Source organism: Podospora anserina, chromosome 7, assembly GCF_000226545.1.
Source record: "Podospora anserina S mat+ genomic DNA chromosome 7, supercontig 1".
Lineage (NCBI taxonomy): Eukaryota > Fungi > Ascomycota > Sordariomycetes > Sordariales > Podosporaceae > Podospora > Podospora anserina.
The window spans coordinates 1,403,400-1,416,765 of record NW_001914854.1 but is presented as its reverse complement, the minus strand read 5'-3'; the positions used below and the strand labels follow the sequence as shown (position 1 = coordinate 1,416,765).

Below are 13,366 nucleotides of genomic sequence, written 5' to 3'. Positions count from 1 at the left end.
AAGTGGTTTTTTTTTTTTATTTTTTTGTTTTTTTTTGGTAGTTGGGAATAGTTGTGGGGGGAGAGGATGGGGATGCTGGGGATGCTGGGGGGTGGATGGGGCGGATTACGGGCGTGGTTCAGAGGACCAGGGTTGATGGTGGGATGTCAGGAGGGGGGGAGAGTGGTGGTGGACTGTCGAGGGCGTGTTTGGAAAGGATAGGGGTTATTGGTATATTGAGCATGGCGCTGCTGTCGGGGTTTGCGAGCGTGAGCAGCCCGTGGCATATCTTTAGTGATAACCGGGCGTATAAACGGCGGCCGATTACGGATACGGATATTGCGAGGAAGCAAGCTGGTTTGGATGCGACGAGTGAGTTGCTTGTTACGAAGAAACATCGGTTGAGGAGTCTGCAGCGGAAGGCGCAGATGGCGGAGGGGGTGGGAGGGGGGCAGCAACAACATCACCAGGGATCAAATGGCATCATGGGGAAGGTTTTGGGCGGGATCAAGGCTGTGACTGGGGGAATGGGGACGAGTGCTGAACAAGCAGAGATTAAAGCCCTACAAATGGAAATCTCGGGTCTGGAGACTATGGAGGCGAATCTGGCGGGGAGTCTGGCGCAGCTGAAGGCGCGGCAGAAGGCTCACGCGAGGGATGGGACGGTGGTGGGGAGGGTGTTGGCGGTGCCGCAGTATGTTTTTGCGGGGTATTGCGTGTATCGCATTCTTGCTACGGTTCTTACCACGCTCAAACGGAACCTGAGTTCTTACCCGTCGTCGCTTTACTCGCCTTCTTTCTCGTCGTCGGACCCGATTTCCCGGTTTCTGGGCCTGCTGGCAAAACATTGGGACCCGAAACTGGATCAACTCGCCTGGGCGCGTCAGATCTCTTTTTTGTTGTCGGGTGTCATACTGGCGGCGAGCGCGAATTCGGTCCTGCAGACGTTTAGGTTGTTTGCGAAGTGGATGCCGGGGGTGCTGTATCAAGCCCAAGCGAACTTGGCGCTGCTGATAGGGCAGATCGCTGCGACGTATGTGATTTCGGCGGCGTTGTTGCTGAGGAGTAGTTTGCCGAAGGAGGTGGGCAGGTCGGTGGGGGATGCGTTGGAGAGCGCGTTGGAGCCGGCGTTTGTGGATCGGTGGTTTGAGGGGTGGTTTTTGGTTGCGAGCGGGTTGACGGCTGGGGGGATTTGGGTTGGGAGACGGGTGAGTGGTGGTGGTGGGCTGGGGGAGTTGGGGGAGGAGTGGGATGATTTTGCGGGGGAGGAGATGGGGCAGAAGAGGTCGTGATTTCATCTATGGGAGCGGGATTGTATACTATGATATTGTTGAGCGTTTATGTTTGGGATATGGGGTATGGAGCATGGGTATAGGGAGTTCACAGGGTTTGGATTTGATATGGATTCGGGTTTATAACATATGGCATCACAAGAGCGACGGCATCTCAACGATGAATGTTGAGATACACAATACAGATTTACAAGGCTAGGCTGGGCTACAACGCTGGTGTCTAGAGAGCAAATATGATAATACAACAACAACACAAGTTACACCTACAAAAGAAGCTCACCTGCCTTTCACTCAACATCGTCCTTGGCTCAGGGGTACTATCATGAGCGGTGGCACAGATATCCAACCCCTTGATGGTCCGAGCGCCACTCCAACCATTGTGTACCATCGCACAACCTACCATCGCCAAGCCCAATTCTGAAGCAACCAATCAGAGCCGCATCAGGGGTAGCAAAGGGGCAGCCTCTCAAACGCGAGCTCTGTTTCGTTTCAACGCTTTTTGGCGCCCGAGCACACACTTCTTGGGGAGGTAATTGGCTGCGAGGGTGGTGTAACCCAAAAGCGTGGACGAGGGAGAGAGGGAAGCGAGTGGATGGTGCGAACGGTCGAGGATGAACCCTTGTCTCAGAATCTGTTCGTCATTTTGATCCAGCCCTTTTTTTCTTCGAGAGAGGAGGGTGGGATCCAATGGAATGGGATGGTGGGATGGTGAGGTTGATAGGACTGGACTGGGGGGGGGGGGGGGAATGGTTGGGTCAAGGTGGTGGTGGTGGTGGTGGAATATATGGGCGACATGGACGCCTGTCTACCTACCTTCCGCCTGGAATGCTGTGTTTGCCCTGTGGTGGTAAGGTAAAGGCTCGTCGATCGGCCCGGGGAAGTCTTTCCAACACCCAACCCAACCTTCTCTTCTTTCTTGTCTGTTTGTCATTCCCCATTCCACACCCGTTGGTGAAGGGGGCGCAAACTGGTTTTTTCCAATTCTTTTCGACCTGAGGAAGCTGTGCTTCGATCTTTCTTTCTTTTCTCTTCTGTTTGATCTGTTCTTGCCGTTTGTTGGTAATTTTTTTGGCTTGAACGGGAAGGAGTGTGGTACAACAATAGGAGCAGTAGCGACCATATCAACACCATAAAGATCGACTCGGGCCTCTTTGGTCTGACCTCATTGACCCAGCCATTTGACCTTCACCGACTTACATTTCGTCTCTTCTTTCTTTTGCCACTTGCGAGGCACTGCCAGGACTGGAGGCCTTTTGTTGAGAGGTGACCTTGGGTTTAATTGTTGTTCATCTTCGAGTGGGCGACGGCTGGGGTTTATCTGCTGGATCCTCATCACCACCTCGAAAGCATACCAGACACAGGCGGCATAAAGCAACGAGAAGAAAACCACCCCACCATCACGAGACGACCGACGATAAGGCAAAACCTCGAATCGAGTGCTGTGTCCGGCAGGACGGACGGTTGTTCAGCCGCATTGACAGTCGAACTGATCGGATCTACCGCCATTGAAGCAGATCCAGTTTCGGCTTTTTCCTGGGGGGACACACACGATCAAACCCACTCACTCACCTTTGCTCGACTTTTTACTTTGGATCTTCTCGTCCTTCTTGAATCATATCAGCAGCTCACCACACCAAACACAATGTTCAACCACAACAGAATACCGCATCTCCTCCTCACCATCTTATCACTATCCTCATTATCCACCGCCCAAGACGACACCTCCTCGGTCACGTCGGCCAGCTTTCTCTCCCTCTCGGACCTCCAACTAATACCCTCGCTCGCCATCCCAATCTCGTGCATCCTGTCCTACAACGCGCCCATACTCAACTGCCGAAAATTCGACATTGCACAAGGGCAATGCACGATTGCCTGCCGGCGGGGTATTCGAGATAAGGAGGACTCGCTGAGGGAGAGATGCTCCGATGTGGCTGTCACCAGGGGGTCGTGGCTGTGGCTGGCGCTGCAGGGCGGGTTGGGTCAGGCGCTGTGTCGGGCGCCGGGGCAAGGTACTGTTGTTACTTCCACCATTCGGCCGACGGCTAGCACGAGCAGCACGATGGTGAGGGAGACGACGGTGACGAGGAGCGAGGGACAAGGGGATGAGATGTTGACGTTTACTACAGTTCGTCCTCCTACGAGCTCGAGTGCGGTGGTGGAGACGACGACGGCGACGACGACAACGACGACGAGCGAGGCTGTTAGAGGGGATGAGACCACTACGTCGTTGCCGACGATTATCCCGACTTTTGTGCAGAGTGCTGGGCCTAGTGCTACTAGTAGTGAGGAGGCGCCGGCTGAGACGGGGGGTGGTGATGAAGAGAATGTTGTGGTGGTTCCGGGAGGGGGAGGAGGAAGCCCGTTTGATACTGTTTTGGCTGTTAATGCTGGGGAGTCTTTGAAGGAGAGGAGCAACTTGGGTTTGGTGATGGGGACGGTGATTGGTATTGGAATGATGTTTTGGAGGTAGTTGATTTTGGGGAGTGAGATACAAAATACCCTCGCTAATTTATTGTCTTTTTTTGTCTTTGAACTTTGTTTTAGTATATGTATTTGTGGGTTGGCTTTGTATGGAGTGAAAGATCAGAAAGGGGGGTTGGTCAGAATGATACACGGGCAGTGTATGATGGAAGGGATACAAAGCTGAAACCCAAATGTCTGTTTGTAATTCTTTAATAAAATGATATCTTGGACCGGTCTGGCTCTGATCTTGCCTTTCTGTCAGACTCTTCAGCGTGCGGCTCTGCTTGAATGGCCAATCGCCTGGCAGTCGACAATGTTGTCATGTAAGACAACACTGCCATATCAACATACCGGGGGCTGGGTAAACCTTGATAGACCGATCTGATAAAATTCAAGGGCCCGCGGTACGTCCGGACAGCCGGCCAAATGCATCGTACCATATTACCGGTGGCCAAATTTATATTGGAGACGGTGGCACGCCAAAGCTGTGCCTTGTGAAAAGCTACCAAGGCTTTTTTTTTTTACCTGTCACGTGGAATAGCTGTTTGATACCTGATATACCAAGCAGAGTGAACAATTGCCGTACAAATCCAGATTGCACCGTAAGCAGGCAGAGTGTTGGGCATCGAAATACAGGCCGCCTCCCGTGTTTCGGGTTGTGTTTGTCAAGCCTGAGTCCGGCAGGAAGTGGGGGAAAGGGCGGGCTGCTTGGAGGGGGGAGGGGGGAGGGGCAAAGGGCTTCTTTGAAGAAAGCTTGGAAAAATCCACGCACATGGCACACAAACACGCACAATACGAAGAAAAATCAAAAGAACGTGTTCGGTTGCTTTGCCGCCTGCAACTCGGCCCAGAAACAGAAGGCCAGTAGAAGGAGCGGGGCAAGTCAGCAGAGGAAGGCGGGGTTTGAGTTCATGAGATTCGCGGGTGATGAAGTTTAGGTAGCCAAAGATGCGCTTAGCGGGGGGCGATCCACTCCACCACAGACCTTTCCTGCGTGGCCTTGGTTTGCCTGGTGGCCAGTGGGCAGGTGCCTGGAACCTTAATTTTTTGTATGGGGTTCTATAATTTGACCTCTGCCCGCTTGTCGCAAAAATCTCTTTCTTTCTTTCTCCTCCATCCACGAATAAACAACTGCAAGAGGTACGGGCAACTCTCTTCTCTTCATCTGTTACCAGCCAAGCTGCCGGAGCAGGGACTTACTCTTATAACAAAAGTATTCACTGTCGCAGGGCAGATCCACTCCCCGCTCAGCCAGCATCCATCATCCCAGGACCCAGCGCCAGGTCAAAAATTTCGCATCTGCTCTTTTGCTGATCCGCCATCAACCAAACCCACTTCACTTCACCTCTTCCACTACCACCACCACGAAGGCCGCTCTCGTCCCCGCGACACCAACGACCACACACATAACCAAGACACGCAGCACAGCGTTGTTTATGTATCAGCACGACAAGGACTCCGTCTCTCGACACTTCCCCCCAAAGCTGCATCCGTTTCGCATAGCGCCGAAACCTTGTAGTCCCAACACCAGTTCCGACGGTTGACTCTCTGCCCATGTTTGAGCATCATCACCAGCATCACCACATGTCCAGTCCTCACCCTACGTCTTACTGACACCGTTAACCCCCAACAAACCCGCGCCAGCACTCGATATCTGCTTGTCTGTCCTTCGCCAGTACGACCTCTCTCGTCACTAGCCCATCAGCTCAGTCTTTTTCACCAAAAAAAAATCATCAACACCGCAATCATGGCTGCTCTCGTCAACGTCCGTCGCGATGTCTCCGACAATTTCTATCGCTACAAGATGGAGCGTATCCAGACCAAGATCGAAGGCAAGGGTAACGGCATCAAGACCGTTGTTGTCAACCTGAGCAGCGTTGCTCAGTCTCTGGCCCGCCCCGGCTCTTACCTCATCAAGTACTTCGGTTTCGAGCTGGGTGCCCAGACCAACATTGATCCCGCCGACGACCGCTGGATCATCAACGGTGCTCACGAGGCTAACAAGCTCCAAGAGCTTCTTGATGGCTTCATCTCCAAGTTTGTCCTCTGCAAGAAGTGCAAGAATCCCGAAACGGATGTCCATATCAAGGACGGCCACATCACGCTCGACTGCAAGGCTTGCGGTCAGCGCACCGATGTCGATTTGCGCCTCAAGTTGAGCGGTTTCATTCTCAAGAATGTGCCCAAGAAGACCAAGAAGGACAAGGCCGAGCGCAAGGCTGCCCGCAAGGCCAAGCAGAACGGTGGCAAGGACAACGGTTCCGGAGAGGAGAACGGCTCTGACCAGCCCTCCCCCAACGGGGACATCGACATTGCTAGTGACGATGATGCTTTGACTCGCAAGATCAAGAAGGAGGCTCAGAACCTTGACAGCAAGCCTGTTGCCGACAAGGAGGTTGAGTGGGCCGTTGACATGAGCGAGGAAGCTGTCAAGGCTCGTCAGCAGGTCCTCCCTGACGAGTTCAAGGCGAAGCTCGTGCTGAACGGTGAAGACGAGGACGAGGACGGAGAGGGTGGCAACACCGTCTACGACCAGCTGGCCGACTGGATCCAGGCTGAGGCCAACGCCAAGGGAGGTGTCGACAACGTGGATGATGTCGAGATCTACCTCAAGGCCAAGGAGCTCGGCATCGAGGCCAAGCATCGCACCCTCATTGTGTTGGTCATGACACTTTTCAACGAGAACATCTTCTCTCAGATTCCCAAGCGCCAAGGCATGCTCAAGACTGTATGTGTATTGTTTACATGGTATTCATTTGGAAGAATGCTAACCTGATATAGATGATCACTTCTGAGCGCCATGAGAAGGCTCTCCTCGGTGGCACCGAGAAGTTTTTGGCCGAGCTCGGCAAGGAGCACTATGACAAGATTGTCAAGATCCTTCAACTCTACTACCACTTTGATCTCGCCTCTGAGGACTTTTTGAAGAAGTGGGGTGCCAAGTCTTCCAAGAGGTATGTCGATGGCTCTACCTCCAAGAAGATCCGCAAGGCTGCCGAGCCTTTTATGACGTGGCTTGAGGAGGCCGAGTCGGAGGAGGACTCTGACGAGGAGTAAGGGGCTGTTGTGCAGCGTTTTAGCTCTCTTTGAGTGTGCTGTTATGGGAGGATAGGTTGAGCGCGGGTCTTTACGGTGTTGGTTTTTGCCGGGGACGCTTTTTTTGAGGAGGATGGTCTACAGAAAAGGACTTGCTAGTATGGCTTTCAGATTGGCACTTGGAGTAGCTAGTTATACATGCCTTTCTTTTATATTATGATATGTGTGAATAGTGATGTATGAATAGTGATGTGCTGGTACTGTCTTGATCAACCCTGGTAGCACATAGCTTACCCCTGACCCAATCATTGGGGGAATGCCGAGGCTATGATCAAGCAGGTACTGCCTTGGTCTGGTGAACATACAGCATCTGTGAATGCACTTGTCCTACCTTCTGTGAGCACGAGTGGTTCCTCATCCTGTTTATTCTTGTTTGAATTGTCTCGGTTCGCTATAGGTCTAATCAATGGGTATCATTTTTCTGTCCTGTTTCTCCCTTTCTTTTATTTACCCCCTTTCCCCTCCAGCACCCCCATCCCAATCCCCTTCTGTCGTCCCCTCACCACCGCCTCCAACGCCCTCCCCACCCCAGCCAAATCCCCCAGCATGGTGATATGCCCCCTATCCGTGCAGACCCTTCCCCCCTTGACAACCTCATATCCCTCCGGCAACATCGCCTCCTTTGCCAGCACCACCCCATCCCCAGACCTGAACATGAGATCATCGTACGCATCAGCGTGCGCGATGCCCTCCCGGCCAGAAACCCGACAGCCGTACGTGGTGGGTATGTCCTTTGCGTAGATGACCGCCAAAGGAGGGTAAGCATTACTCTGTTGGTGAGCCTTGTTGTGTGCGAGCTCCGCACGAAACTGCTTGATCTCCGCCAGCGTCCTCGCCAAATACGCCAGGTTCTTCGCCTTGTCGCTCTGACTGTTGCTGTCAACTGGACTGTTATCGTCCCCAGACGACCCCATCTGCGGCGCCAAACTCCTATCCTTCCCCGCCAGCGTAACACCACTGTCCCGCTTCGTCTGCGTATTACTCCTGCTCCTCAAGGGCTGAAAACTCCCCAACGAATCCGACAAGTTCAACAACGAGCTAAAAGTCCCATTGCTCCCCTTCCCCACCGCCGGCAGCGCAGCTTCGGAAACTGACGGGCAAAGCCGGTATTGAACCCAGTCGTTCACGTCGTAGAAGTCAACCCTGTGCTCCTCCCCAGTCTCCTTATCCACAAAACAAAACCCGTCCTCGGGCAAAAAAACAAACGTTGTCCTCAGGGAAAAGTTTACGTGCGCCGTGAGGATCTTTTCGTTGAGCAGCACCGCGTCCCCGTTGCGGAGGGGCCCGAGGATGTTTATACACCGTTGCGGGACGCCGACATAGACGACGCCACGGAAGAGAGAAGGGGAGGAGTTGACCGCGTGACGGGTGATGATCCCGCCCAGACTGTGCGATATCACCCACGCCCCCCTCTCCGACGGTGGAGTCCCGGCCCGGTTGGAGGGGAGGCCCTCCAGGAACTTGACCAGTCGTTTGGAGAGCAAATGTGGACTCAACCGCCAGTCGTAGCCATAATCATGAACTCTCAACTTTCCGCTTCGCGCGTTTTCGCATTCTCTCAAGCGCTTAAAGAGTCGTTTAGAGATGTCCACTGGACCGATATTCTTCAGCATCCCATCTGCATAAATCGACTTCCCCATGTCCAGCTCATCCTGGGGGTCGAGGCCGACTTCGAGCTTGACTTTTCGGATGTTGAGCTGGACTTTGACTGGTACCCATAGCCGGCGGTGGGGCGCTTTGGCAGAGCGGAGGATCGAACCCCTGTACCCGCCCATGATGACGATGTCGCCTGTTAGGGTTTCCAGAACTTTGTCCAAGGGATCCTGCGGGGCGGTAGTGGTGGTTGACAAAGAGCCGGAGCGGTGAGGGGTGGAAGAGGAGATAGGCTCCGTGGCTGACTTCTTAACAAGGGGCGTGTTCAACAAATTGGGCATCTGAGGCATTTTGAACGAAGGCCCTTCAAAGCTGTCGAGGATGGCCTTCATCCGAACGTTGACTTGCTCGCGGACGTGGGCGAAGCGGGTGTCGTCGCCTAGGGAGGAGACTCGAGACAGAGTGTGATAAAGCAGTGAGTCGTCCGAGGTTGTTCGTCTTAGAGACGAGGTCCTGGGGGTGCCAGATCTTTGGGAGCTACTGTCAGGAATCCCACCAGTCTGCGGTGTTTTCGGCGTCCGCTCGTCCTTCTGAGGTGAGGTATTATTGCTGGAACTGTGAGACGAAAAGAAGGGCGGTGTGGGGATGCTAGGCATGAACCCGGACGGAATCGATATCGAAGGGAGAGCCTTGGAGAGTCTCTTCAGCATAGCATTCTCGCTAACTGAAGATGCGCGTTTGTGTCTTGATGACTGGCTCCTAATGGCCATAGACATGGAGGACCACCTCCCCGGCTCGGTGATGTGAAACTGCTTGGGGCCTGCCTGCCATGGTGTTGGCATACGCTCAATAGGGGGTTGTTGTTGGGGAGGAGCCTGAGAACTTGCTGGTTCCGTAGCTCCTGCCATCCGAGCCATTGGCTCGGACGAATGACTTGGAGGTGGTGGTGGTAGTTTGTCATGGCTCGAAGTCCCATCCAGCGAAGCCATCCCCGGCCTCTGGTCGTCCTCGATCCTCTCAAAAATGCCACCCCCCGACATCTGGTCAAAAGCCGCCATCCTCTCCGCAGCGGGGGTCTTTGGCGACGTAAAAAGCGTGGCCAGTGGGCTGATAGCCGGCTGCATGAGTGATTGGGCGTCGGCCTGATCATCTTCAAAGTCGTCATCGTCCTCCGCGCCATCCGAAGAAGAAGAAGCGGGTCCTCCATTCTGTTCATGCGCCGGTGGTGGCGGGAATTCCGTCACGACTGGCGGAAGAGTCATCCGAGCCATATCTGTCTCCAAAGATGCCGAAACCGGTGGTGCTGCTGCCATGGCAGTCATTGTGCGAGTGGAAAATGTGGTGGGAGATGCCTCAGCATAAGAGGGGACTTCAAGCTCGACATCAACAAGGCTGCGTGCGCCTTTTGCTTGGCAGGGGGCTGTTAGTCCAGGTTGGGATAAAAATAAACAATGGGAACTATTGGATAGAAGCTGGTGCCTATCGATGAGAGATGGGGATGAACTGCCAATGTCAGAGACAAATCAATCCAGGAGAGGAAAAGAGGTGAGAAAAAAAAAAGTGTCGAGGTTTATGATGGAAGAAAAGAGAGAAAAGGAAAAAGCCGTCCCCTACAGTATCCAGTTTCGAAGACAGTGTTATTTAGGGTTGAGTGATATGGTAAGCTGAGAGGCTGAATGCGGCTAGGTAAATGGCTCGGATTGAAAGGATCAGATCGATCCCCGTGGTTCTGGCCGGGCCATTGGGTCTTTGTCTCGATTTCTGGAACATTGCAGCAGCAGCAACCATGGGTTCCATGAGCGGAAGCGAACATTCAAATGTGTTTCCTCCCCAGTCCCCATAATCGCGGCGGTGCAAAAAACCCAATCAGGCAGGACCCCGTTGTCTGATACTACCCGTATTTTTGATGCCTAACACTTGACAACTTCTTTCCTTTTTGCCCATCATTTCGTCAGTGCTATTTTCAGAATCTTTTGATTGATGAATGCTTCTTTCCCCCCTCGTCCGAGTTGTGCTGTTGCTTCTTTGCAATTTGACGTCATGGCGCTAACCCCCCCGCCCGCGCTGGGGCTCTGCCGGACCCGCGCCTCCTCCGAGCCCGGTGTCAGGCCGCACGGCACTAACCCCGGAGTGTTTTGTTGGTCTCAAGTAGTGTAGTATCTCCAAAAATCAAAAAGCCCAGGCATATTGTTATTGACCGCATTTCCTTAGGTGGTGATAACAGGCATATTCCGATGCCAATAGCGTCGAGGCTGAGCCAGCAATCGCCGATGATACCTCCAGTCAAAGTTCCACGACGGCCCTGTCGTGTCGTAAGCCTGCAGATGTGATCAACCAGGAAGGAATTGGTGGTGGGGGTTGGAAAGTCATGCGAGAATACGCGGAGCCTTGCCTTGGCCCCAGTGGCACATCGTGAGACAAAGGGATCAATATCAAGCCTCATTTTTCAGAAGATTAAGCAATTCATCGTGGAGCCTCAATGCCGTTGTATTGCAAATGGAACATTTCAACGGTCAAGTCCCCGGGTTTCGAAGAGATTGGAAGCTTGGGTGGGGGAGCTGAGCAAAGCATGTGATGGTCTGGCCAAAGCTCTGTGCCGTGAACAACCAAACACGGAATACGTGGGAAAAAGGAAAGGGTTCAAAGAAAGCTCAACGAGCTTCAATTTTGAAGCTCCTACCTGTGACCCTTCAGAGACGTCGTTTTGCCTGCCAATTGCATCCAGCTTGAAACTGCGAGACAAAATGAGAAACCACTCATTCACGTGACCCAGCCTAGCTCCCCACTTTTCTTCTCCCGCAGCCTCCCCCCCAGCTTGGCGGGTGCCAAGCCAGCCGCCTAACAGCCAGCATCCAGAACGTCAATTGACGACTGAGCGTGTCTTGTCGCTGACGACAACCTCCAAACCTCGCACCACCACCCCATTTTTCCCCAGTTGTAGCAGCCGGCGCAAGCCACTAAACACATTTCAGAATGGCCGGCCTCCAGCATCACAGTTTGTTCTCCCCAGTGTGGCCCTCCCGAGGAGTGCGAATGAAAGGCTAACTGGAGCTCTGAACAGAGGTCGCCATGGACCCGGCGTTTGTCCGGTTGAACAGTACGTGGTCTTGTTTCTGTTGATTATGCTTGTTGGAAGATCTGGATGTGATAGACGGCCGTGGACCGCCTGCTTCGCCAACCCCAGATTCGAGACCGAGACCCGACCGTGAAACGAGAGACCGACAGCAGGAACGAACGATTGGTGGACAAAAGACTGGAGATGCGAAAAGACAACCCGAAGCTCCCGGATCTGAGGGACAATGCCGAAAAATTGAGCGGAAGACAGTGTCGATCAGAGTGAGGCGAGGCGGTCATGCGAAACGAACAACAACGTCTACAACTAGAGAGATATTGTTCGATATTTAGACACACAAGAAGGGGAAATACGGCCCTACACCCCCCCAAAACGAAGCAAGCAACGGATTCAGCGAGCAAGCGGTCATGTTCGGGATCATGGGATGTGGGAAAAACAGCATCAAAACATGTTCTAACACCTCCCACACAGACATGCAAATCAATCGCTACAAGTACTTCCGCTGGACCCCCCGAACCGGCTTCCTCACCACCCTCTACGTCTTTGTCATCCCCGGAATCGTGGGTTACATCGGCTGGAAGTGGGATGTTAGTTTCCCACTCTTTCACTTACTTTCATACGAACCTAACATCATTTCTTCCATCAGGGCGCCTGGGACCTCCGAGCAAAGCGCAGGGGAGATCTCCTCGCCGAGCGCTAAACGTGGGAGGTCAGCGGAGGGGAAGTGTACATATCTTGATGAGAAGGGGGCGTCAAAGACAGACACAAAGCAAGCTGTCAGAGGGGGTTACACAACAGAACCATTTCTAGGGTGCAAGATCAGAATGATGTGCTTTGCTTTGGTGACTGTGGATATGTTATCATTGCCTGAGGCAGACAAATCCCGTATATATAAAAGTTTACCACTTCCACAGTGAAGCGTGTCTCTCGCTGCGTCACAGACCCACACATGCCGTCGTTATTCAAGGCAGCTAATAGAGATAGCAAGGGCTGGTGGCGCCAAAAAATACGCACTGGACAAAAATCACTGTCACCGCAAAGTAACTGGATGCAGATAACATGGGTGTTGAACCACGCCTCAAGATATTATCAAACCTCGTCCAAAGATAGCCAACAGGCCTTAAAAGGCAACCAAGAGACATGTTTCGTGTTTAAAAACATAAAAGTATGCAGTTGACCATGTTTTACTGCCTTGCAGTGCCAGCTATTTTGTCCAGGGTGTGAAACCAGTGGTTTAGAAATGGCCAATACTTGCTGCGTGAAAGTAGGTAGGTGTGACGTTGCGGGAGTCTCACATCTGGTCGACGTCAGCCTTGTGCCAGGCCTTCAGAATAATCAATAGGCCTCTGGAAGATAGTTCATAGACATTCAGAGACAATTTATAGGGCCCTGGGCTACACACAGTGCGCTAGAAAAACACACTCCTCATTTTCCCCCAGTATGTAATCTATCGTAATCTTAAAAATACAACATGATCTCTGCCGGTGCTCTATGGTGATCTTCGTCGCTCTATGATTGATTTACGCTGCTGTGTAGTGATGCGGCGGTTTCTAACACAGAATTTGATACCGCAACAGAGGCCCTTTATCAATCAGGCTATTTCTTCTTCTGGAAACGGTCATATTCATAGGGCTTCCAACTCTCCGGTGTCTTGGGATCCTCCTTTTCTTTTTCCTTGCCTTTATCTCTCGCTTTGGCTGTATTGTTGGAAGATCCTTCGCCTTTCTTGGGACCAGCCCTGCTGGCTTTAGTACCAGATCCATTCGAAGGAAAACACGCGGCTAGACGCCTTGTGATCTCCAATACGCCATCCAGGGCTCGCTCCGGATTGTCTTGCAATTGACGTTTCAAGGCCTCCCACTCCCGATCA

The 13,366-nt window shown here is 52.8% G+C and overlaps 6 protein-coding genes across 6 annotated transcripts; 5 read left to right on the top strand and 1 right to left on the bottom strand.

Annotated features, from left to right (window-relative positions):
* Nucleotides 1-95: 95 nt before the first annotated feature.
* Nucleotides 96-1,271, top strand: PODANS_7_5940 (uncharacterized protein; the record flags this gene model as incomplete). Its single annotated transcript, XM_001907915.1, has 1 exon — nucleotides 96-1,271. The coding sequence occupies one exon, from the start codon at nucleotides 96-98 to the stop codon at nucleotides 1,269-1,271; it is 1,176 nt and encodes a 391-aa protein (XP_001907950.1).
* A 1,642-nt stretch (nucleotides 1,272-2,913) lies between these two features.
* PODANS_7_5935 (uncharacterized protein) lies at nucleotides 2,914-3,741 on the top strand (the record flags this gene model as incomplete). Its single annotated transcript, XM_001907914.1, has 1 exon — nucleotides 2,914-3,741. One exon carries the CDS (start codon nucleotides 2,914-2,916, stop codon nucleotides 3,739-3,741), a length of 828 nt encoding a protein of 275 aa, XP_001907949.1.
* A 1,740-nt stretch (nucleotides 3,742-5,481) lies between these two features.
* On the top strand, nucleotides 5,482-6,791 carry PODANS_7_5930 (uncharacterized protein; the record flags this gene model as incomplete). The annotated part of the gene is made up of 2 exons (XM_001907913.1): nucleotides 5,482-6,462; nucleotides 6,516-6,791. 2 exons carry the CDS (start codon nucleotides 5,482-5,484, stop codon nucleotides 6,789-6,791), a joined length of 1,257 nt encoding a protein of 418 aa, XP_001907948.1.
* Nucleotides 6,792-7,273: 482 nt separating this feature from the next.
* On the bottom strand, nucleotides 7,274-9,745 carry PODANS_7_5920 (uncharacterized protein; the record flags this gene model as incomplete). Its single annotated transcript, XM_001907912.1, has 1 exon — nucleotides 7,274-9,745. The coding sequence occupies one exon, from the start codon at nucleotides 9,743-9,745 to the stop codon at nucleotides 7,274-7,276; it is 2,472 nt and encodes an 823-aa protein (XP_001907947.1).
* Nucleotides 9,746-10,463: 718 nt separating this feature from the next.
* PODANS_7_5910 (uncharacterized protein) lies at nucleotides 10,464-10,667 on the top strand (the record flags this gene model as incomplete). The annotated part of the gene is made up of 2 exons (XM_001907911.1): nucleotides 10,464-10,574; nucleotides 10,635-10,667. 2 exons carry the CDS (start codon nucleotides 10,464-10,466, stop codon nucleotides 10,665-10,667), a joined length of 144 nt encoding a protein of 47 aa, XP_001907946.1.
* A 729-nt stretch (nucleotides 10,668-11,396) lies between these two features.
* Nucleotides 11,397-12,413, top strand: PODANS_7_5900 (uncharacterized protein; the record flags this gene model as incomplete). Its single annotated transcript, XM_001907910.1, has 3 exons — nucleotides 11,397-11,418; nucleotides 11,485-11,520; nucleotides 11,968-12,413. 3 exons carry the CDS (start codon nucleotides 11,397-11,399, stop codon nucleotides 12,411-12,413), a joined length of 504 nt encoding a protein of 167 aa, XP_001907945.1.
* Between the last annotated feature and the right edge of the window lie 953 nt (nucleotides 12,414-13,366).